Below are 26,624 nucleotides of genomic sequence, written 5' to 3' on the forward strand. Positions count from 1 at the left end.
ACAATATCATTCGAGATTATGGTTGGCTAGGAGCGTGCTATGCGGTGAAGTTCATTTTTAAGAGTGTATACGCTCCTATAGCCAACCATCATCCCAAGTGCCGTCGTTCTTTCCCCGATTTGCTGAAAACGGAAGACGTACGCCACTTTTGTGGCATCATGCAGTTCACAATTCCCACAAAAATGGCGTTCGCCCCCTTTTTAATCGAATCAAGCGAGATAACGTTGTGATTCGGAATGATGCATGGTTGGCTATAGGCGCGTGCTATGCGGTGAAGCTCTGTTTTTCGCGTGTAGGGAGCACACAAATGAGAGCGGTCATAATCTCCACCATTGCTGCAATAATGCATGCCTCGTTGCCCCAAGGCAGCAACAATTCCACTCGGAGCCTGACGTTTCAAACCACACCTAAGAAATATATTTTTCTAGAGACACTCCATTTCCTAAAACATTTGTTTGTGCAGTACACAACTATTTTCATTTATAGTGTTGTTCCAAAAAGGCTCGGAATGTGGCTCGACTGTGCAAGACTTGTGCTATAAGCAGAAGAGTGCTGACGGCTCCCCGGACGGCCTTGCACAGGCCTCGTCCGATTACCACTTTATCAGCGCTGTCTGCCCGGGGTCCAGCTATCCGAACACGCATCACTTTCTTATAGGCGAGGCCCGGGAGAACGCTTTCATATTTCTTAGTGTTCTTCTACATACCACGGTCTTGTATCATGCGCTCGGGAGATATGTGCTATGGTCTATAATGGGGTGCATAGATTGCGAAGCTCCACGCACACGTACATAATGTGAGAACGAGTTAAAGGTCTCTGGCACGTGTTTGAGGATTTCTTTCTTTTCTGCTCCCTCTCTTGCTTACAATGCAAACTAGGCAACGCCTTATCCCCAGTATACTATCTGTAACGTTACTAGCGTTACTGTTGAGAAAAGATGCAGCCAGCGACTTTGGACACACTCTTAGAACTGAACTTTACCGCATAGCACGCTCGTAGCCAACCATCATCTCGAATGATATCGTTATCTCCCCTGGTTTGTTGTAAACGGGAGGCGTACGCCTTTTTTGTAACAATTATGAACAGCATAAGTGTCACAACGTTTTCAACAAATCAGGGCAGATAACGATATCATTAGAGGTGATGGTTGGCTAGGAGCGTCGTTTTCTTCTTCTTCTTCTTCGCCCAATCAAAAGACGGTCGTAACCCCTGTTTTTATTCACACTCAACGTCGTTATCGTCGTCTTTGCGACACTATCGAGAGTCTTGTACCAAATGACTGGAAACTGAAGAAAAGCAAACGTGCCTCAGAAAAACACGCCAAATGGAAACAACGCGATGAGGTATATCTGTACATCTGCGAGATAGCAAAAAAAAAAAAAAAAAAAAAAAAAAAGCTTATGTCATAATTACTTCATTTGTAACTAGATTGCAATGTGTTGTATTTACTGTGCTGGGAAGAATAAAGAAGGCGTACACTAGGCTAGAGTGCTATTAAACAACGTCTGGTATAATCCTTCTTGTACATGTTAGTGTCTTTATTCTTTTCCCTTGAATTAACTTGGCTCTAGCTTGCGCTCACTTCCTTTCTACACTCTTAAAAAATATGTGTACAGTAACTCTTTTTTGGGGAGTACACCCTTGCCACATATATCACAGTGTACAATTACTCTCCAGTAGGGAGTTAAAGGGTCTCCTCACTCCCTGAAGGGAGTGAGGACACCCCTTTTTGAGACCAATTGTACTCTCCAAAAGGCAGTGATATATGTGGCAAGGAAAATGAGTTAAAGTACACCTTTTTTTCTAAAGAGTGCAGTAGCGCACATACGTTGCTCCGATGCACGTCGGACAACCTAATCTTCACGTCTTTGTCTCGCTTTATTTTTACGCTCCTTGCCCCGTTGCCGTCGCCGCACAACAACCACACACACACACACACACAAGTGCAGGGGCCACCAAACTACACCGTTATCCCAACTATTTTGCCCACATGTACCACTCCCAATCTCGAGACCACGTGTCGCCTCGCACTTCATCGGCCTCCGATCACTCCCAGATGCAGCCTCATTCCCCATCGGATAGCCACCCGGCGACCAGCGCACGCGACCCACCAAGATGCATCTCGTAACGAAGGCTGAGGTGAAAGGCCTCGTTAGATTCCCCCCATATTCCTTCACTCAACGACTAACACGGTCCAACAAGAGACTCCGTTATGTGAGTCCTTCGCACAAACACGTGATCTGCACGACGAGGCGCGAATCCTCGATCAACGGAACGGCGTCTGCATCAACGGCACTGAGTCGTCCGCGCGATCCATCACGTGAGAACCATTCACGTGCATCTATGATATAGTGCGTGGTATATGGTAGTGGATGAGAATGAAAATAGATGCACGCTGAGGACTCGTTGCTCCGCGTGGATTCCCGTCGTATATTGTTGACGTAGAGGGGGAACCCTCGAGTGTTTCATGCAGTCATGGCCGTGAACGCGACTGAATGATGTCTTCTGCGGGACGATGTGATCATTGATCTCGTATATAGTGCAGGATGATACAGGAAACACACTGAGGCTTCTATTTTTGGGACGTGTTTCGGTAGTGACGTAATCCGATGTCACCATATTCGGGAGAAATACGGGACGTTCGCTCATAGCTCCGCATAGCACGCTCTTAGCCAATCACCATCCCGAACGACATATCGTAATAACATATGGTTAATAACCAGAACACTCATGCAGTTCAAAAAAAGAGGCGTAAGTCCCGCGCTTTCCCCAAATTCGGAGTGATAAAGGTATCATTCTGTGCAGTGGCTGGCCTTCACCGTGCTATGTGGTGTGGCATGTATCCGTATATGTGAGAGCTCAAGTTTGCGGGCCGGTCGAGTGCGTTAAGCTACTTGCTCACCTCAATACGTAGTCGCCTCTCTAACTCCATGGCTACGCGACGTCATGCAGCACTCGCTCCCCACGCGAACGCTGCAAGCTCGACCACAACTGCACCCACTGCCTCCCATCTAAGATGCAACGGTCGTTGGAGTCTATTACCAGCGACTCAACGTCCCGTTTACAGTGGCATTCCTTCATAAGGTAGGTGTCGTTAGCTCGCTGAACTGCTCAACTTGCGGAACCCCAAGAGGACACGAAGCACGTGCTCGTCACCTGCCGTCGTCGCTTCGACTCTTGTCGGCAAACACTGAAGAACGCCCTCGATAAATTAGATCATCGACCTTTTGGCGTTGAGAAGGTGCTGGGGAGCTGGCTAAAGCAGCACCGACAACCCGCGCTACGTGCCCTGGCGAAATACCTCAAGACTATAGACAGCCATGACGATGCACACTCGCATGTGCGCAACAACGGCGTGCAAATATCGCAATCGCCCCACACTCCTCTGTGTTTAGGGGACCTCGACATAAAATCCGAATATTTCACCCTTGTATCGACCTATATGCAAGGTCAAAGTGCGGTACGGTTGATGCCCCGGGACGCCTCCGTAACAGGGAAGAAGATTAAGCGGGCCCCGTTGACGGCTGTATTGATAATCTGGGCGAATCTCAAACCGCCCCAGTAAGCGAGCTCCGAGACGGTATCACAGAGGGTATCCTCTTGATATCTCGCCTAGCCAGATTAGGCGTTGGGGGGCTCAAATTACTCGAGGTCCCACGGTTGGATGCCGACGAGACAAATCTGAGTGCCCTCGCGCCCTGCGCGGCACGGGCGGGTGACGGGACAGTACAATCGTGCTGTTCTTGCTCAGAGGCCTGAAGTCACGCAGAGTCGACCTTTGATTACACGTTACACGTGCTGCAGAGTTGCATGTCATTAACGTTCGACACACACGGCGATGGCGCTATTTTTTTTTTTTTTTGGCTCCCAAAACGCTGAAGCCCTGTTCCAGAGCTTTCTTGTTGAAGGAAACCATGACAACGAAATACCGATCTGTGTCTTCTCTTCCAAGAGACTGCACTAGACCTTTTTGTGTAATATATTTAGCGGTATGATGTAAGTTTAATAGCATCGTTATTTTTCTGTTAGCACAGACGCTTTCGTCGCCGCAACTTGGCCCGTGCCCAAGCGATACAGACAGGCATTTTACATGTTCTTCAGGCGCAAATAGGAAGAATTAAATCTCGGGGAGTTGACAACGAGTTTTGTGGACTGCACTAACGTTTACCAGGAAACGTTGCGCAACAAACAGATACAGTCACGATAGGGTTCTTGACTCGAGACTGATGACCGAAGGATAGAGTTGCACGGCTGTAATTACTCAACAGAGATCCTGATGATTTCGAGCGAATCAAGGACCTCTATTGTTAGATGTACTACGTGGAAGCAGCGGAGGTCTGCGACCCAATTGCACCTAATGAGGAAGTGCCCATTAACGAAAGCCAGGAGCCTGGGACGGCTGATGACGTTGACGCAGTCTATATTTTGTGACGTAGCCACGGTGACGTATAATTCTGTTATGTACACTGTGCAGAGCTCTCTCTCTCTCTCTCTCTCTCGATGTCAATGCACGTTCTAAATCAAGACCACTTCATTATCAAATCGTCTGTGCGTTCTTTCAGCGATTACGTTGTGCTCCTCTTGCGGCCGATAACAGAAACGAGGCAATACCAAGCAACATCGTATACAGGGTGTTTCAGTTAAATCCCCTGGCTAAATGATTCGCGAACGGGTGCACCAATCGAAGAACTTTCTTTTTTACGCGTATCTGTCCGATAAGCTGCGCACCGTGTGAATGAGTGGAGTGCTGAAGTGAACGGGTATAGTGCTGAAGAAAAAGTGGAAAGCATGTGATATCAAGGTATACTACGTGACATACCTGGGTAGTAATGCCATTACTGTAATGAATTACTTTTGATATTATGTAATTTGTAATGTAATTTAATTACATTTTGGCAGTAATTTTAATGACATTACCACGGTCCCTTGACATTACTCATTACTTTTTTACAAAAGAATCGACTGTGTCTTCTGTGTTGGCACTTGGCAGAAAGAGTGTAAGAACGGTGACCCACGCTACCGGCACAGAATAAAATGTGTCGTTTTTACAACGTAGTGTTGTCTGGCAATGAATTTCCACATCCACAATATCATTACGATTAAACTCGCAGTAATGACTTTGTTACTTTTTCGTAGTAATTGTAATGTAATTTAATTACATTTCAATCGCAGTAATGAGTAATCTAATTTAATTAAATTCTAACTGGAGTAATGAGTAATGTAATTTAATTACATTTTAGAAGTAATTTACCCAGGTATGCTACGTGATGAATAGAGAGCGAATTTTTAGGCACTATACACTCTACAAGTAGAACTTCACCGCATGGCACGCCTGTGCGTCAACCATTGCCACGAGTGATAGGGTTATCGATTCTGATTCCGATTCGATCGCTCCCTTTTTGTGTCAATTTGAATGTATGATAATTAACACAAAAAGGCGTACGCCATCCTCTCTCTTCGAATCAGAAGCGATAGCACTATCATTCATGGCAATGGTTGGCGCACAGCGTGCTATGCGGTGAAGTTATGTTTTTAGAGTGTAACAGAGGGCGCTCTTGACCGCATAGCACGCAATATGCCAGTCATAATCGCGGATGATATCGCTCTCTCTCCTGATAAGCTGAGAAAGGGGGTGCACACCTTTTTATGTATCAGCTCTCTTTCCAATCAGAAGATAAAACGATACAACTCTGGAGGTTGGTTGGCCTACAGTCTAAAAACAGAGCTTCACCGCATAGCGCGCTGTGCTCCAACCATTGCCAAGAATGATAGGGTTATCGCTTCCGATTGGAAGAGAGAGGGGGGCGTACGCCTTTTTGTCGCAATTTTCATATATCCAAATTTCCACAAAAAGGCGTACGCCCCCATCTCTCTTCGAATCAGAAGCGATAACCATATCATTCGCGACAATGGTTGGCGCACAGCGTGCTATGCCGTGAAGTTCTGTTTTTAGAGTGTAGAACGACTTATGCCACGAAGAGCGCTAAAGACCCGTTCTCTAGACTGATTAAATGTGTTTCGTCCGTGCGATCCTAATAGAGAGATGGCGCATATCAGTCAGACAAGCGGGGTGGGGGACTTGCGAAGCCTGTCTGACGCCGTTTTTCTTCGGCACTCCCCGTTGCGAAGTAAGCTCAAGAACGCGTAATTCATTGGTCGATAAGGGGGTGGAAGAGCGTCCTTTTGCGCTTCACCGCGACCAGCCGCGAAAACAAAATATGTAAACCGAAACCAATTAATTACTGCAACAAACGACCCGCTTCGGCGGCAGATTTTCCTCTAAAAGGTGTCCGAAGGCTTTAGAAGCTATGTTTTTCATTGGAATTTTTATTTAAATAATGAGAGCCTCCTACTGATTCACATGGTGCGCAGCTTGTAAGTGGTATCGGGCAGATACTTGTAAAAAAGAAAGTTCTTCGATTGGTGCACCCGTTCGCGAATTATTTAGCTCAGGGATTTAGCTGAAACACACTGTATGCACTCTAAAAACAGAACTTCACCGCATAGAACACTGTGCGCCAACCATTGCTACGAGTGATAGGGTTATCGTCTGTGATTGGAAGACAGAGGGAGGCGTACGCCTTTTTGTGTCAATTTTCATATATCCAAAATGCCACAAAAAGGCGCACGCCCCTCTCTCTCTTCGAATCAAAAGCGATAACCCTATCATTCATGGCAACGGTTACGCACAGCGTGCTATGCGGTGAAGTTCTGTTTTTAGAGTGTAACGGTTACGTTAATTGTCACAAAAAGGCGTATACGCCCCGCGCTTTCCAGAAATTATAAGCACGTTAACTAACAGTACCATTCTTTGCAATGTTTGGCTTTCGGCGTACTCTGTGGTGAAGTTCTGTTTTAAGAGTTCACGTGAGGCGTACAACGGAAGCATACATCACCAAACGAGCATGAAAGCAAATGAGCTCCTGGCAAGTCGGTGGCATATGATGATGGAACCGCTTGCCGTATATAGAGTCGGCCATGCTCAGGCGAGCAACATCACGACTATCGCGGGGACGGATCGTGCGTCCAGGGCTGACTTCACAGGGAACCGTGCCGACATTTCCCTCACGGGCTCACAGTGCCTGAGGAGAACCCCCAATCACATCTTGGCCCAATATTGTACCAAGATTGGGCCAATATCGCCAAGATTGGGCCAATATTGGGACAATATATTGTGCTGCTGCCAGGGGAAACACCCAGATAGCACATCCGCTGGCCGTATTCGAACACGAATAACCTGCCAGTCTCAGCATGACATGCCATTATCGTAGCCCAGTTTGCCACGGGAACTGGTGGGGGATGCCACGATATTCCACCGTTAAGAATCCACAATTTAAAATCCCAGATGTTCAAAATCCCTGATTTAAAGCTTTAATATGAAGAATGGCTGAATGATAGTGTTGAATAATACATATTACTGACACACCTCGCAGTATTGCGTCATTTTGACGCCAGTTGAAGTGATTGTCGTTAATAAAAACCAGGTTTTTGGCGACCGCAAGGCTTAGCAAGGCGGTCACATCGGAGCAGCAAAAATTATTAGAATGTGGTTAGGTTAGGTTAGTTTTCAGAGGTTAAGTTAGCTTAGGTGTTTTTTGACAGCTCGCCACGCTGTTTGGGGGGGGAGGGGGCTCCCCAAAGTTGGGCACGCACGCAACGCTACGATAGCGCCGTTTGGGATTTTGAGCATATGGGATTCTAAACGGTTGATTCTTAACAGTGGCATTTCGGGATACCCCCAACTGGTGTGGCAAACCGGAGGCATGCGATGCAAAATGCATCTCATACCTATTTGCATGCGGGGCGGGCTTTCATTGGTCCGCACAAACAATTTGTCCAATTATCATGGGAGAGCGTGTGAGGGGATCAATGAGAAGCCTCTTCCCTTTTGAGAAGGAAGGAAAGGGAAAGCGTATATTGCGGCTTTTCAATTAAATCACCAACCAGTCAACCGATGAATGTCGTTCTTTTTGCGTTGGTCAAGTTAAGTGCATCTTTCATTCGGAGGGGAGGAATTTCTGTACTTTAGTGCCCTTTTAATTTCACAATTTTCGATTAATTGCTATCGAATTCCAAATATGTTGCATTCAAATGCATTTCTTGTGACCGCTGTCCCGTCGCTTCGTAAGAATCAATGTTATGTAAACTGCGACAAGTACTATATCCTGACAGCAAATGTGAACGGATGTTTGCTCGTGGCTGAATAGCTGAGTCTAAAGACGCCATGGGATATTCTTGCGCGGCATCACACCCATATTTGACGTGGGGGCGTGACAGTAGTTCGCTGGCGGTTGTTTTTCCGCATTTTGCGACGCCTTTCGTTCTATGAAAAACCTCGGGTGAATGTCATTTGTAAAAAAGGAGGAGCCTACCTTTTCTAGCCTGCAATCCTCGCTGCAAATAATGTTGAAATCCTCTTGCTCCAGAACCTGCAACAATAAACGAAAATGTGTAAGTGTTTACATTCTGCAATATATTATAAGAATAAAGACGGGGCATTATGGGAGCGACCACGAAAAACACGCTCCACAACTGCGCACATTTCGAAGGTATGACGTGCGACGGTGGCAGCTTCGTTGATTTTTGCGAAATTGTATCATGATATGATGAAGCTACCATGCAGAGTTGTGCCTAACTCGTTGCAAGTAACTGGTTACTTGGTAACGGTTACTTTTTTTGGTAACGAAGTAACGATTCAGTTACTTTTTAAAAAATGGTAATAGTAACGGAATCAGTTACAAAAATTGGTAACTCGTTACTGACGTTACTCGTTCCTTTTGTTCAGCGCGGGGGAGCACATTTCGGCACTCCATGTGGCGCAATGCGTGGACCTGCGTGACACCCACGACCACGTGTGACTCAAAGTATTATTGCAGTCCCTCGTTGGATGTGTTGACGTGCTGAATCGTCTTAAACGAAGGCCCTTGTCTTTTCTCTTGTTTCCGTAATCTCCGACCATCACTCCTTCCCAAGGATGGGTACCAATTGTGCTATGGCTACAAAAAACGCGTTTCGACTTCTAGCCTTTTCTTGTCTTTGCTAAGCTTCTGAGAGCCCTAAATTATGACGCAGCCCCTCGTCTGTTTTTGGGAACCGTTGGTGATCGGTGGCACGAAAGCCGGTGTCTTTTCTTGTGTTTTCATAAACCTCCGATCACCCCCACTTCGGCAGCAGACGTCATCACACGAAAGAGAACGAAGATCACTTATGTAAATTTCGAGTATCAGGTTCTTGTGAAGTGCAATTTCTCATTAATAATGAGTTGAAGGCAAGTGACGGCATGTTTGTTGGCTCCTTTAACTATGCGGCGGTAACGAAAAAGTAACTCATTACTTTTGTATGTTGGTAACGAGTAACGTATTTAGTTACTTTTTTCTGAAGTAACGGGTAACGGTATTTAGTTCCTATTTTTTGGTAACGGGCACAAGTCTGCTACCATGTGGCATGAATTAGCTCTCAATCGCTCTCGCTTCTCCATTTTTTTATTTCTCAACTCAACTCAACTCAACTCTCAATCGCAAAACCGCGGTCGCCACACACAACGCCAACGTTACAAGTTCCAATGATTGTACAACATGCGTGGTCGTGGACACTGCAGCGACTCAAGCTACAAGTTGAGGGGGGAGGGGCATATGTTTAATGCTGTTTGAAAAGAAGGGAAGGGAATATTACAAAAAGCATGCCAAAGGAGCACACGTGATAGTGACCCGACCTAACCTAAACTAATCACAAACATGACTTCGTCGTATTACGCTATCAGAACCAACCTCCATTCAGAATGATAGTTTGTTGGAAGTGGTAGGCGTAAGCCTTTTTGTGACAGGGGAGGAGGGTTGCAAGAAATTGGGAGAAAGATCGCTATTACAGTTACGTTAAAGTTGTAGCTGCCTTACGTATCATCACGGATATGTGTCTATAAGGCTGTAATGAGGGAGTCCCTCGTATAGGAGATGCACCGGAAAGAAAGGGGGGTCTCAAGACATTTAAAGGGTGTAGTGGGGTCTTCATAAATCATTGTGTAACACTCGCGTGTACTATACGAGATATTCATATTTTATACGGCCCCCTGCACACGAAATGCGAGGAGCCTAAGAGTAGCATTTCATTGGCCATTATAACACGCTTCAAATCAGGCGCCAGAGAAAGGACCACCTTCAATGCCAACACAGAACAGAGACATAACACAACAACGAAGAAAACGAGGAAACAAAAGCGAAAAGCGCAACGGAGAAAAAGAAAATGCGAGTGGGGGAAAATTCCCAACGAGTCCGACAAAGTAAATAAGGGCGCCTGGTACCCCGCACAAAAAACAAGGGTCGCTTGTTTCTGGTCTAACCATTTCTTTGGGGCACTCGAGGGGGGAACTCGACACTGATGTTTCCAATGAGCCGAGACACAGACATGCGCCAGTCACTTGCGCATGAACTGGAGGGGGGAGGAGACAAAGCAATAAAAATAAAAATAAAAACGAGAATAACGGCCTTTGCTGCATCGTTGCCACCGAGAAGTTAAAACAGAAACGTAAGAAATATGAAACTTAAGAAACGGGTTTCTTCTCCGAATGTGAGAGGATTCTATTTTCGCGTACGTCCACGAGGAAGTATCACTGCACACAAGACACTGTCGTGGTAAACAAGCCCGAGCTGGGGCGAAGCTCCTGTTTGTTTACCACCGTCCCCGCCCCCTCCCCCGTGTTTGTTTACTGCGAAGTTTGTCTACCAGTTGCCTCCATTTACGCCGTTTTATCTGTCGTGGTTTTGCTCATTTTCTCTGCAGTGTGCACATTCTTAAAACACAACTTCACCACGTAACGGGCTCCAAGGCCAACCATTATACGGAAAGCGCCGAGCGGCATACGCCTTTTTATGACAAGTAACTCAACTGCATAAGCCAACCATTGCCACAAATGTTGCTTAAATCCGAAGAGATAAGAGGCGTACGCCTTTTGTGGCTGTGAGGCACAAACGACAGGACGTTACTATCACCACCGTGGCAATTTATACGTATATACGACAATTGCCACAAAGAGGCGTACGCCCCCTCTCGCTTCGATTCGGAAGCGATAAGTAGAGAGCGGATTTTTAGGCACTGACAGGTAGCGCTGTTCGTCGCGTAGATCATTCTGGGCCAACCAAGCTTCAGAATTGTATCACTTTATCTTCCCATTGGAAGGAAAGTTTATATATAAAAGGACGCGCCCCCACCCCCCTTCTCAGCTTATCGAGAGACAGGGCGATATCATCAGTGATGATGATTGGCATACACGACGTGGTCAAGAGCGTCCCATGTTACTGCCTAAAAAACCGCCCTCTAGCGGCGGCCCATAAATGGTTGGCGCACAGCGTGGTGTATGCTGTGAAAGTCCGTTTTTAGAGTTTTTATTTTTTATTCTGTGTTAGCGCCGCGAAGCAACTGTGCTTATGAGCGGCGTACACCTGGACAGATGGAGAGAGGACAGCAGGAAAGAGTGGGGCACAGGGGGGTTAGTATGCGTCCTGGGCCGACTTCACGGGGAACTGTGCCGACATTCATCTGGAAAGACTTCGGAAAACCCAAGGACAAACACAAACCTCAGACAAACCTCAGACGGCATAGCCGGTGACAGGATTCGGACCCATGCCACCTCGCAGTCTCGGCGTGGAAAAGCGGTCATCCTAACCACTATGCCACGGGAGCTGTTTTCTTTTTTTTTTTTTCCTTCTTCTTCTTTTTTAATTGTGTAGTGGTTCGTGAAACAAATGCAGAGTTCATTTACATCTAATGCAAGTCCCTGGATACGTTGTGTACCGCCATAGTATACGCTGGCAGAGGCACTTAGCGAATAACAACCTCTGGGGGTCATGGACATCAGGACATCCCGGGAGATCGCGTTGCGGTCGGCGCGAGCAGTCAAACAGGCGTCGGCCAAGGAGGAGACTCCACTGGCCGACGCCGACACTGCTCTGGAGATCATCTCTCCACCCTGCCCTCCCCCACCTGTTCTTCGTCTAAAGCGCCCATGTACACTACGTAGCTAACGTCTCGGCCTCTGGTCGTCTGAGGAGGAGGAGGGGAGGGGGGATATCTGTTTATTTACAAAAAATTGAGCTCGGGGCGACATCGTTTTCTGAAACGTCGTAGATTCACTGAATCGGTAGGACTCTGTGTGTAGGCTACAGGAAAGCTACAATTCTGTAGAATACATGAAACAGACTCTAGCGGCACTGGACAACAGGCCTTTCTCCTTTTGCAAGATTACCGGAAGATGGCCCACAAGGCACCAACAATCCAAAGCACTGAAAGCGCTCTGCGTTTTCTTAAAAGACAGCGGTATAAAAGACCGCTTCTAAATTCCATCACTCCCAATTATTATATTTTAACGCGTAAGAACTGGAGCTGCAGGCGCCCTTACGGCAGCCACCTAGCTCCAATACACCACAATCCAGTTAAACTTATCTATCTATCTACATGAAACCACAATTCTGACTATGCGAAAGCTACAGTTCTGTAGACTACAAGAACAACAATAACTTCAATGATGACCAGTGGGTATTTTCATCGCCAGGGGGCGACACTCTGCCCCACTGCAGGCGGTATTGTGGTGAAATGGAATAACGAGTCGTCTGACAGTGAGGACCGAAGTCGTACGATGCCACAAAAAAGGGTTAGAAGCGGTTTTAGGGCAGAGCATTGGTGGGCTGGATTTTGTAGTGGACCAAGTAATTCTGACATAAAGTGAGAGGGCGAGAGTCCAGTTGATCGAGAGACACTGTAGCCTACAAGAAAGCAACAATTGGGGCTACAAGAAAGTTACAGTTCTGACTACAAGAAAGCGAAACAAAGACGAGGTAAGCCACAGAAGGTTGAGCCACCTCTAGTAGGATTTAATAAACGAAATTTAGAAGTACTTATCAACTCTTGGAGCTCTATAGCTCTGCTTTTGTGTTTTTACGCATCGAGACAACTGTGACTATATGAGCGACGTCTGCGATCCTGTGAGGATTAATTTTTGCACTCCCGAGAATTCTTTAACGTGCGTCCAAGTCCCAGCAGCATACGGCACACCGTATTTAACGTCATTTAACGTCAAAAACAAATACATATGGAGGAGATAGAGGGTGAACGGTGGAAATGCGTAGAGGGTGCGTGGGTTCGTCGAGGAGTGCAAAGTGTTAGAGGGGCCATTGAGCAAGACCCTCCTCCTGCAAGGAACTTGAGAATGATCTTCACAGCATAGCACTCTCCTAGACAACCATCATCCCGAATGGCATCGTTCTGTCCCGGAATTTGTAGAAAACGAGAGGCGTACGCCTTTTTGTGTGACTGTTATGCACTGCATAAGTGTCACAAAAAAGGGTGCGCCTCCCGTTTTCAACAAATAAGGGGCGAGAACGATGTCATTCGAGATAATGGTTACCTATGGAGGTGCTAGCCGGTGAAGTGAAGAGTGTGGTTGATGCACGCAGCGTGCATGCGGTGAAGTTCTGCTGTTAGAGTGCATCATCCCGAATAAAAAGGTTATAGACAGGCCGATTTATTGAAAGCGTACGCCAACCATTGCCACGAATGATAGCGTTATCGCTTCTGATTCGAAGAGAGAGGGGGCGTACGCCTTTTTGTGGCAATTTGGATATATGAAAATTGCCACAAAAAGGCGTACACCCCCCCCCCCCCACTTTCTTCGAATCAGAAGCGATAACGCTATCATTCGTGGCAATGTTTGGCTCACAGCGTGCTATGCTGCGAAGTTCTGTTTTTAGAGTGTGTATCATTCGTGGGAATGGTTGGCGCACAGCGTGATTTGCAGCGAAGCTCTGCTTTTAGAGTGTTCTGTGCAGTAGCTGACCTTCGGCGCGTTATGTGGTGAAGTTCGTTTTCAAGGAGTGTAGAGTGTAGTTTACGAGAACACGCCAGTACTCGGAAGTGACGCCGTAGCAACAAAGTTTCTCGAAGGGTTCGCTATATACGCTGAACGGAGTAAATATTGCTGATATATACGACCTTTTTTTAGCTCCGTCTTTCGAAGAGACACAACCATAATGGGCATAACTCCCATCTGGCTTGCCGACGGGGAGATGAAGGTCATCGGAAAAAGCAACAATTCATTGAGGCCCGCTCAAAAGCAAGCCTGCGCTTTAGCGCAATTACGTTCAATTGAAAGACCGCGTTGCTTCGCACAACGGTCGCTACGGACTATAGATGTGCCAACTGAAGATGCACCACCCCTGCGGGAGTCCGCAGCGTGGCGCTGTGTTTCTTTTTGTCAAACCTTAGTTGATGTGAGCTGCTCTTGTGAGCTCGTATCAGTTCGCTACGCATGTTATACCGTCGTCGCGCACGGGAAATTGGATGTCTTTTCGGGCAACATTCATTCTCTGCCATATAGAAGGCACTTACACAATAAAAATACAGAACTTCACCACATAGCACGCACGGGCGAAGGCCTGCCATATTGCACAGAACGATACCGTTATCATTTACGATTTGTGGAAAGTGTGGGGCGTACGCCTTTTTGTGTCAATTGACATAACGGCATAAGCGTAGTGAGCCAACATGTGTTTGGTGAACTCATTATATTCACTATATTATTCATTCACTTATTATATTCACTATAGCAAAAAAAAAGAAAAGAAAGAAAACAAAAGACGGATGGAGGATGAAGGGTGGAGGTGCGTAGAGGGTGCGTGAGTTAAAAATGAACTTCACCACATAGCACGCTCCTAGCCAACCGTCATCCCGGATGGCATTGTTCTCGCCCCTGATTTGTTGAAAACTGTAGGCATACGCCTTTTATTTTTATTTTTTTTGTAGAACTTATACATGCAGCACATAATTGGAACAAAAAAGGCGTACGCCTGCAGCCGTTTTAACAAACCAGGGGGCGAGAATCTTGTAATTCGGGATTATGGTTGGCTGGAACGTGCTATGCGGTGAAGTTCATTTTTGAGCAAGTTACGGCAAGCTATTGCGGCATCACCCCCCCCCCCCCCCCCCTCAACAACAACAATAGATGATGACTATGAGACGGGGTGTTAAAAACAGCAACGTCAAATGATAATAAGCAAAAAGGGTAAGTTAAAAGTTGTTAACCGATATATTTTTCGCAAGTTTTATTTTCACATTGAAGAAAAAAAAGATGACTACCCCGGACAATTTACGAATCATAACTACCCTCGTTCCCCGTCAACCTAAGGGCACGAGTTTCATGCCGGCCATACTTATTTGTTGAGTGTGCTTTTAACCTGTTTTGCCCATAGATATGGTTCATGTTCGGTGAGGCTTGGCCATGTTATGAACATTTCGTTAACAATTGAAATATTCTATTCATAGAATCACAAGCAGTTATGACTGAAAATTCGGATGCGGGGATGTTTTTAAAAAAGCCAGCAAAAAAAGGCAAAACAATAATAAGTCGACGCACCTAGCCTAGAATAATGGTGTCGTAACACTTTATTGATGTTCAATGTATTTTGTATACTGATACGCCGTCTTGGGAAGAAATATCGTTACAAGTAATCACTTGCTGAGCGAATAACCTGTAACCGGTAACTGGAATTAACTGCACCGTAACTGTAACCAGTAACTGTAATTTCTCAGTGAGCGACTTTCGTGATGAATACCAGTCGGTGACAGGTATAGTGGACACAAATACGACAACTCCGCAAAACTAGAGAGATAAGCACTAAATTATAAAGTAACTGTAACTATGTTGCTGTCTAGTTACAGTTACATTGAGTTAACTGGTCAAGTTCTTGGTTATGTTCTGGCGATACCTTAGATCCGTCCTGCCTAAAGCGGATTAGATTTCCAATCGCAATCATTGAAACGAACTCGCACCAGTAGTTACGTATAAATATAATAAATGCAAAATAACGCTAAGACGGGATGCTTCGAGCCTGTCGATTTTGCAGACACACTATTCTAAAAAATACAACCACGCGCGTGAAATTATTTCCTTCACTGGGTCCAATTTCTCGTTGTGCAGCTGCAGCCCAAGGGTCAATCGCTAAAAGTTCTCAGGCCTTTCAGCGTTCAATGAGGATGAGTTTCTCCTCCTCCCCCCCCCCCCCTCCTCTCCCTACTTCCCGCAGCATTGCTCCATCGTGGTTAATGGCTTGCGAGTCAATAAGGGCGTCCTTTGCCGGAGGAAGTCCGTTGATGCGGGGGCGCTGCGGACACTTAGTTAGAAGCTATATGGCCCAAGGTGGTCCAAACCGGATGGACAGCGGGGAATAATGAAGAAATTCCCAGGCCTGTCCGATGACGGCCGTCGTTTTCGTCCCCAAGTAACTTCACAATGATTGAGTCCCGGGGTTTCCGCCCTGGAGTTTCCGCTCGTTACGAGTATAGGTTCTCCGCGTGCGACAGATTGTCTTGATGTTGAAAGATGAAAGTCACTGAAAAGGTTAGCTAGCTGTAGGGCTCGAACCCACATCCCTGGACTGGCAATCCAGAAGATGTGGGTTCGAGTCCTACAGCTATAGCTAACCTTTTCAGTGGCTTTCATCTTTCATCGTTAATTTCTTAGGCAAATTGAGGCGTTGTATGTATTTGTCCCTTCTGTGTTGTTCCAGCCTCAGAACATCAGTTCTTTCATGTCTTTATGTTCCCAGACTTGACGTGCTCGGCCGGAGCAGCCTTCTCGGGCGCGAGTGGCATTCAGTTGAGGTATATGTGTATGCCTGCGCTCTTAAAAATGAACTTCACAGCATAGCACGCTCCTGGCCAACTGTCATCTCGAACGATATCGTTATTTGCCCTGATTTGTTGAAAACTGGAGCCGTATGTTTTTTTTTTTGTGACACTTAGCCGGCATCAGCCCCATCTCATCATCGTATCTCTATTTGTGTGTGTGTGTGTGTGTGTGTGTGTGTGTGTGACACTTATGATGTTCGTAACTGTCGCAAAAAAGGCGTACGCCTCCCGTTTTCAACAAATATATCATTTTCAACCAACAAATTTATATCGTTTTCAACAAACAAACGATATCATTCGAGATGATGGTTGGCTAGGAGCGTGCTATGCGGTGAAGTTCATTTCTAAGAGTGTGCCTTACGCGCTTCGGGTGTCGAACATTGAAGCCAGAGATTGCCTCAATGTGTTAAGCATGCGCGAAAATGGCACGACATGAATAGTTTAGTAGCTTACTATTTTCGTGACAGTAAGCGTTTCATCCATCATGAGAGAATATATTTGTGAAACCATTATGTACCAGAGCATACGCTGCACACACTCTCAAAACAGAGCTTCATGACATAACACGCTGGAGGCCAACGATTGCACATAATGATACCGTTATCACTCCTGATTTGTGAAAAGAGAGGAGCGTATGCCTTTTTGTGACAATTAACCTCTTCAAAAACCATTGGGTTAAGCGTTAGATCCCCCATCCCCAAGCGCATCCGCCTATTTGTGTTCTTTTGGGTTCGTTGAGGTAACAATAGTTATGTATAGGGTTCGTGTTATTCGGCATTTTCCGAAAAATGCCGGAAAACACCCCCCGAATGATTTTTTCAGATTCGGAATATTCCGAAAAAATACGAATTTCTCGTATCCTGACATGCTGCCATCCCTGGAACCGCAAAGGGAAATCCCCTTGGAATCTCCCTTTGTCGACTGGAGCGTGGCATTATCTTCGGGCTGTGCCCTTGTTTCGTTGTGCGTAAGCACTTATAGGAGGATGACCTCAGCTCTGTTGATGAATCTCGTATGGATGATATAAAGCGCGAGTTTTTCGAATATGCTGCATGCCCTGCCCCTCAGGTGGATATATCTCCTATTCAGTTTTGGACGACCCGTTCGAGCACATGGCCTTTGTTATCGCAATGCGCCTTAAGCATACTGGCTATTCCTGTTTCTAGCGCTAATGTTGAGCGCGCGTTCTCTTAACTGCGTGTTATTAATCGCAAGGAGCGAGCCGCTATGACAGAGCGAGCATGATGATGCACGCTTGCATCTATTACAACAAGAGGTAGTCTCATTGTTTGCTGGTTTGGCACAGGCAATAAAAGACATGTTTATGAAACCATGAATCAATTCACTTCTTTTCGGTTCGTTGTTACTTCGCCCGCAAAACAGGCTCTCCTTCATGCGAAATAAATAGATGCCCGTATTCGGGCATTTATTTTTTGGGCGGAATATAGATGCCGAAAAAATCCCATTTATAGTCCCCAATATAAATGCCGATAAACACCTCCCGAATTGGGTTGAAAATAAATGCCGAAAACCACAAACCCTAGTTATGTAGAAGATGCTACGCACTGGACACTATAATGGCATGGAATACAAAGCTCTGGATAAGCTTGCATGTGTAAAGCTGAACGCAGTTGTGAACGACGTTGCGTTAGTGAAATCTTTACCTGTGCTTGCTTCTCTGTTCTGTTTCTGCCGTGAAACACCTCATCCCATCGTCATACATGTAGTAGTGTTGTTGTTGTTGTTATTCTGCTCTGAGGAAATCATTTCTGCTAACGTACCAAAGCTACTGTGCATGCTCAGCAGGCCTGCTGCTATGGGCCAACCTCTCCTCAATCCCCTAAACAAACAAGCAAACAAACGTCACTCGAACGAGATTTTTTCCCCTTTTTTCTTCTGATTTGTGAAAAATAGCAAGTGCACGCCTTTTGGTATCAGTTTCGATGGATCTTAAGTGATACAAAAAAGATATACCGATTTTCAACAAAACGGGGAAGATAACGATATCATTCTGAACGGATTATGCAGCGCATAAAGCTCTAGCAATAGATGACCCTCCGTTTACAAACATGTGAGGTCACGAGAGGACTGGTTCCATGTTATGTTTTGCTGTGGCGGGCAAGAAGCGCGAAGAACGCGTTGCCTGATAGGCTGATAAAGTTGATAGTGTCTAATGCACCAGCATGCTTTGCGCGGCGGCGTTACGTAATCGATGACGTAGGGGCGTCTATATCAAATCGGACGAAAGACAAAACTGAGTGCTTCCTAACGCGATTCAAATTTTCGCAAAACGAAAAAAAAAAAAAATGCCGGGAAGTGGTTCAGCCTTATCTGTTACGATTAACGGATGAGCGTGTAAAGCGGATTAAATAACAAACACTTTTTTTTCCCTTTCACTTCCGCTGAGCATGCTTTCCATCCCATGCAGGTAATACGGGGATGCGGTGTACTATTAGCCCATTGTAGTGGTCACGTGGACGGAAGTAGAGGCTGTACGCACTTCCTCCCTCGTCGACCGGATGTTGCTGCATAAAACCGCGTGCGCGTTACGGCCACAGAGGCCTGCGGAACCGTTTCCGCTGGCCGCTTTGTTCCTAATTCTAAAGGAAGAAGTGTACGCACGGGAATTGCTGTCAAAACTACGCATCGCTCATTGGGTACAAGGGGTCGGCCACAGGGGTTCGCTTTTACTGGCATGGGTATGTAGCGTCCACAAATACTATTTTATCTATTTATTTATTTATTAGTGCCCACCAACGGAAATAATCCTTATGAGTGGTGCACTTTAAACGAGAGAAAGAAAGAAAATAAACGTAATAAGTAAAGACAGATAGCACCCTGAGTCAAAAAACCGATGCTAAGCATCGGATAAGCACCTAAGTACATCTCCTTTCAACATCAGCGTCACGAGCAAAATCATTGAGCTCACGTTGTACACTACTCAATGGACAATGTCGGTACAATGTGTACTATATATATGTGGTGCGAATATTCGAATTTTTCGAATACTGAAGCAAATAATTCTGTTCTTCGATTCGATTCATTTCCGACGGGATTATCCATTCGAATTTCGAATCGAATCGGTGTTACTTCCAAAACGAATAAATACGAACGATTTCGAAACTGCACACGTAAGGCCGAAAAGGGCACAAGAGAGGGTATGAAACAAAGTAAGCGCTACTTCATCTTCTGATCCGTATGAAAAAAAAAACGTGTATACGTGCTGTATACATGTTTATATCCGTACATGTGTTGCATGTGTTTTGAAACGGTTTGAAAATAATTATTCGCAACGCCTAACTAATACTAAGGACGTTTTACCCTCTCCGGGATCATCAATTAAGCAATGTAGGTAGTTACTCCCATAAGGTCCTGGTAAGGGCGTCACTTCACATGCGCAAATGGTGCCTTCAGTTTTCCTCTATTGTCGTGAGTCCGTCAACTATATACGCCATAGGAGGTAAGGAGGCACAATAGCGCGTCAGGAAAAATACTGCAGCGCCACCATGCGCCATCAGTAGGGGAGCGCACTTTCTCTCGCAGCGTAGTGTCGTGCCGCTAGTAGCGAAGCACAGCGAGTGTGATGGGTTACATTATCTCGTGTAGGAGGGAGCGTGACCTCTCTGTGTCCATTCCACCTATCTGCGGCGCAGTAATACTTTGAGAGCTGACGGTCTATTGCGTGATTCTAAAAATATCGTTCCTCGATATGTGACGGGAAAGCATCATAAAATCAATTTTGTCTCGTCCCTTTGTGTCTACCCTTCGTGCATCTGACCCCAGATTCAGGGAAATGTTGCCAACAATTAATGAATTATGGGAGCGTAATTCTACGCGTCAGGCGACATTGTACCTCCAAGGTTCAATTTCCATTTCCTCACCACAGCTGCTGGCAATCTTCCAACGTGAGGTGGACAGCACTGTTGCTAGGAGACAGACGAAAGAGGTCCCGATGACGTCACCTACTTTTGGAGAATCCGAATCTATAAAGTTTCGCGGGTCCTTTCAAAAACAGACCTCTACCCGAGAAACGTCATCATGACGTTGGTAGGCAGACTGAAACCGAAACAAATCGAAAGGGGAGGGATGGGTTCCACGAATAGGCACTTGTTCGGCGCCTCCTATTGAAAGAAAAGTAGGACCGAAAGTCGCGTCCCTTTCAGGAACCATCGTAATCCCCTCAAGACCGTGACTTTCGGGCCCGACATTGTTCGTCCATAGCTTCGAGCGTAGTTCAACTCTACCAAATTGGTGGCGCTGTCGAACACTATGACGTCATTTGTTTACAAACAGGGAGAGGTGTATTCGTTGAAGTTCGTTTAGTTGGGGGGGGGGGTATGTTTATTAGGACAAAAAGAAAGGAAAGGTTAGCCAGGCAAAAAGCCGGCTTGCTATTCCAAAAAAAGGGAAAAGAAAAAACAACGGAAAATAAAAGAAGAAAAACACGGCGTTCATGAGATACGTACTGACTATTTGAGTGAGGTTGATTTCTGATACGAAATGAAATAAATACCATTTTTAGTAATATCACTTTAAACTGCGCATTCGCGTAATCACTTCGTACGCTTTCGATTAATGTTTTCAGGTCCCGAAGAAGATGGCGCTTTCAGCGAAACATCGCCTATGTTCCATGTATTGCTTTTTGTCAGTAGTGGGCAAAGTACCTGGAGATACCTGATAACTTAAAGTAAGTACTTGTCACCTGACATCACTGATACAGTGCAAAGCGCAGTACAAAGTACAACACTGCGAATGAACATCAAGCCATGCAGTTAAAAGCACTTGGCAAAGTAATTCAAAGTACGCTTCAAGTACGTTGCAGATTTGTTGGTATCACAGCACGTTTCACAGTTTGCTCGTGACCAGCAGTGTGAAAATAATTATGTTTTGATTGAGATTCACGCACAATTTTTAGCAAACATTCTTCACTCGTGCTATAGCTACGACGTTCTAGTTATGCTAATTTACTGCTTCATGAGTAGGTACCGAAACGGATGCCTTTAATTTACATACAATCAGCTATATGTTTGTGTAAAGTTATGGTTGAGCCAAGAAGCCGTACTTGCACACAAAAAGAAACGACAGAAAACGAAAGAAACTATGGACATCAGTACTCGCAGCTGCATAATGACATAAGTCACACACAAATTATCATTATAAATATTACTTACAAAATAATAAGAAGCATAGTGAAAAACCTCCAGCGAGCCGGTAAGGACGACCCCGTGACGAGAACAGTCCATATTTCGAACGGAGACTGTTCTCCTCTGTTCGAAGTATCGGCAGCTCCCGTTAACATATCCTTTTCCTACAGATATGTAGAAACATAAACAAAGCATTGCGATACAACAACAACAACAACAAATAAGTTAATGATAATGAATGGGGAATTCGCCACGTAAGGTGCGGCCCACTATAGTAGGCCGCACCTTATCCTGCCCCATTGTGCCTGCCGCTCATCCTGCCCCATTGTGCCTTGGGGTATACCCCAAGGCACAATGGGATGTCTTACTGAGATGTCTTACTGACTCCACTGATTATCGACCCTCTAGCCTCGTTCATCACCTCATCTTCAGGACACGTTGCGATAGACAGAAATCAGTATGATTATTGCATATAACGACTGGTAATGGACGAACAATGTGTTTAATCGTTTATTGATATTTTTTTAATTCTGTGTTCTCATGACCAGTTGGATAGTTGAGTACTAGATCTCAGATTACTTACAGTACAAGGTATAGACAATCTGAAAGGCGCCGTAAAGTTCAGTACAAGTTCTGAGAAACGTACCTAACGTATACGTATTTGGTACCTCAAATACTCTATATCACTACTTTGTCGCGCCCTTAGAATTATGCACTTCCCATTAAGTTATTTCCACAAGTTTATAGCGCACACAACATTCCTCCGAGCATCCGCCATGTGTCCCATTCGATCATCTGTTTCTGTTACTTCGTGGCCGTCTCATCTCCTTTTCTTTGTTTCCCTTCTAACTCAGTATAAATAGCCATCGAATGCCAACGCATGGATGGGAGACAGGGCGGATACTTCGCTCCCAATACAACCTATATTCGTACTGATTCGCACAATGTACTGATTCGTACGACCAGTACATTGTGTACTGGTCGCACAAAAATGTACTCGACCGAGTCTTCCAAACGCGCGACACCCGCATAGCATATACGGTAGCGTGGTCCATACTTTCCAAAGCTCCGGAAACACCTTAACGTACGCGGTCACGAGTAAAGTGATGCTGAAGGAAAGATGACTGAGCGCAAATGTGGATACGGCCCCTCCATGACGACACTCCTGTCATCAATGAAAGAAAACTTTTTTTTTTTCAATTTTACTTTCTTCCTTCGTTCAGTGACGCAATCCCATTGAGTAGTGTTATCCATTTATATTTTTCCCCCGCTCCAAAGAAACTGCGTACACGCTACGTTTCTTGCGTGTACGCTCGTAGTGCCACTTCCCTCCTTTCCTTCTCGCATTACGCACCAAGGTCGTACGTACCGTACCTCTATTTACCTTCTATGTCCGCCAGGTGAAGGGGAGAGTTCGTTTTTCTTTTCTTTTTTCGTCAAGGAAGGGAGCGCCCAGCTCTTTGGAGTGGGGAGATGTTCGCATGCGAGCGCCAGCTGGTGCACTTGCTTCCGCATGGTGTGTGCATATACGGAGTGTTGTACGTCGGTCGTTTGCAGTGATTTAAAGGGACGGTTGGCAATATCGCGTTTTCACGCGTAACTGAAAACGAATTTGGAAAGTCCAATTTTTATATATATATATATATATATACTTTTTTTTTTTTTTTCTGGGTACGTGTGACGTCGTATTTTCCGACTGCGACGCACCGCGTAGCAGGAGTCAATGAGGATCGGCCGGGGAGAATCAGCGTGACCCGGAACTGCCGAAAACATTGACAACAACAACAACAAAATTGCTCTGTCTTGCAATACAAATTATTTTTTCTACTTCCGACGCAATGTTTACAAACGGCGAGTTCTTTTTTTTTGTTTTTTTTTGTTGATGTTGTCGAAAAAATAATAGTCTTTTTTTGCGGTTTCTTTGTCTTTTGTAAGTCTTTGATTAGTCGTAGCTGCGCTATTAGCGAGGAACGCAACAACAACAATAGATGATGACGATGAGATGGGGTGTTTCACCGCGGTGGTGCGGTACCCTACCCCATTGCACGAGGAACGCAAGCGCACTGCTTTGCGTTGTGAAAAACCGTATTTCAAAAGCCTGCACGAGGAGAGGCTGCCGCGTGCACCGTAGCGCTCGCGTTTGGGGCCTCTACTCTCACGCACCCTATATGCTCAAAAACTCTAGAATGCCAGGAACTGCCCCGCCGGAGAAATAGAGGCTGCAGCGAAAACACGCCATCGTTCCCTTTAGTTCCTCGCTTTTTTGCATGCGTCTTTCTCGCCCACTATACACGATAGCTCACGTCGAACAATTCTATCATTTCTCAGGCGAAAACAATTCAATGTCTACGAAGCATATCCGCGAAGTATCTTCGTATTGCTTCTATATACTTTCATAACTCCACGAATTATCCGATACACGCTGTTCCAGCATCCCGTTCGGCCAGTTTTGTGTTCAAAATAAGTTTCCGGTAACAGAGGTCAAAAGAGGAAGACCAGCGATGCCGTAAATTTGGAGGTCTGTGGTTCATAAAGTATACGTCGCACACCTGGCGTCATTCATGGCTTGCACACTACCAGAACAGAGCCGCGTCTACATAAATAAGATGAGAAATACATTGTTGTTATATCTATCAGAAACGGAAATAAGATATCTGGAATGAGAAGGGGGACAAGCACCACGATATAGCCAGCCTTCTATTCTGTAACCACTTTCCGCAATATTCGGCAAGTCAAGATTTAGAGTAATGGGACGAGGATGTCTAATTGATATATTGACAGGAAACGCGAGGGTAAATGTATAAGGCACCGCACCTGTGCGAGTGTTTTATTAAATTAATTATCCGTTTATTCCTCGATGGCACACTTTATAAAAACCCTATAAAAACACGCAGTTTTTCCGGTTAACTTTTTTTCTTTTTTTGCTGTGTATTTCTTTAACTTCTACAAGCACTGAGGGTACTGTGGTCCAAACGATGACACCCCATGTAAGGAAAATGGGAAATAAATGTGTTGCCACAAAAAGTAAGGAGCACAGCAATTACAGAGCGCCCATGGAACCCTGGCTGTATAAGTAACATGACGGAGTGTAGACTGGCATGTTAAACTACGTACGTTGTGGCCTATTTCGGACAAGTATGCCCACTGGGCTACGTTGGATTTTTTTAAAATTCTCGAAATATTAATTTCTCCCACGAGCCGCGTCAGGAGTTATTTGTTCGAGCTTATGGATCAGCCTAGCTTGATACTGATTGATTGATTGATTGAGATATAAAAAATACTGAGACCTGGCTTGCCACTATTCCGCTTATGTCCAAAGGTTCCGTGCCGGAGCTTCACACGGCGCTTGTAGCTGACATCAAACAACCACGTTTGGCTACGGTGCCTCCCCCTCCTCCTACTGGAACGCTGTGACAACGACCAGCAGAAACGACAGCACTATCTTTTCAACGAAATAAAAATAATGGATGTAATCTTGCAGATAGCTCAGCTTATCTGGACAGATACCTTCTCACGCAATTCAATTACACGACTGCCGTGTGCACGCTGACACACAGGACCCAGGACTCCGCCAACGTCATCAATCAACGCCCCCTATAAAGCGGAGAATAAATAAAAAGCGATCGCGCTAAACTGCGTAAACTTAACCACAAAACCAGTCTCTCTCATTTCGCCCCTCGACGCAGGCTAATGAACGCTCCCATGTCTCAAACACTGAGCCAGCACAGAAATCATGTTTGCGTCATGTGTCCGATGACAGCAGACCATGTGCTCAGATGAGCGCACACTGTTAGGGCGGAGTAATCTGTTACTGGATCGGCATAATATTTACTGTACCACTCGACGCAACGACGGCGATGATGGCTTGCTTCCAAACAATGTTTCCTTCGGGTACGACCACTTCAAATTACCGTTCTCATGGAGCTCACGAAGGGTTCTTCCCCATTAGAGACAGTTGCAAGGTCTGGCACGGTCGTGCCGCGTTGTGTAAACTGTGCATAATGAGTAGAGAATATCGAGGGGGGAATATGTTTATTAAGGGGAAAAAAAGAAAGGAAAGGTTAGCCTTGCAAAGAGCCGGCTTGCTATTCCCAAAACAACGAAAGAGAGAAAAGAAAACAGAAAAGGGAAGAAGGAAAAGAAGGAAAGAGACACTACAGCAACGCCACGTGCAGTTCACGAGTCGTGAGACTCGGAGAAAACTGAGGATATCTAGGATATGCAATATTAAGTATTGTTAGGCAGAAACGGGTTGACAGCGCAGTTTATTAAGTATTGTTAGGCAAAAACAGGTTGACAGTGCAGTTTATTAAGTATTGTTAGGCAGAAACGGGTTGGCAGTGCAGTTTATTGGCTACAGGACGAAGGTCGCAGAGCATGAGCTCGCGAGCGAATGTGATCCAGCATATCCAGCAGCTCAACCTGATGACGATGATGCGCAGGACCACTGAGCTCGTTTGTGTCTCACAGTATATGTAATATTGACAGTCGGCTCTCGAACAATTTCGCACCTCTTTCACGCTGGTATACCGTGGTAAGTTAAGGACAATGAGAAGCCTGTGAGTCACGTTGCCCGACATCTGGTAGCAAACGTAAAAGTTTTATTAACGAGGTATTAGCTAAGATGAGTACTTAGAGCAAATATTTAAATAGGTAAAATGACCTGTTGGCAAAAGCGCGATGCTGGAAGAAGGCTTGTCATAAAACAGGAAGATAGAATGGAAGAGTTCAACATGTGGGATCCGAGCAGCATGCATAGTCCATACAGCGCTACCTGTCTCATAATATTCCTTGACCGGCATTGAT

General features: G+C 45.5%; 1 protein-coding gene across 2 annotated transcripts in view; it reads right to left on the bottom strand.

Moving 5' to 3' along the window:
* LOC135400637 (proto-oncogene tyrosine-protein kinase ROS-like) overlaps positions 1–26,624 on the bottom strand; it is an 82,715-nt gene that overhangs the window by 43,775 nt on the left and 12,316 nt on the right. For both annotated transcript variants that reach the window (XM_064632468.1, XM_064632466.1), the window contains exon 2: positions 8,373–8,429. In XM_064632468.1, coding sequence (XP_064488538.1) covers positions 8,373–8,429 — 57 coding nt within the window. The remainder of the gene's footprint in view (positions 1–8,372; positions 8,430–26,624) is intronic.

This window comes from Ornithodoros turicata, chromosome 7 (assembly GCF_037126465.1).
Source record: "Ornithodoros turicata isolate Travis chromosome 7, ASM3712646v1, whole genome shotgun sequence".
Classification (NCBI taxonomy): domain Eukaryota; kingdom Metazoa; phylum Arthropoda; class Arachnida; order Ixodida; family Argasidae; genus Ornithodoros; species Ornithodoros turicata.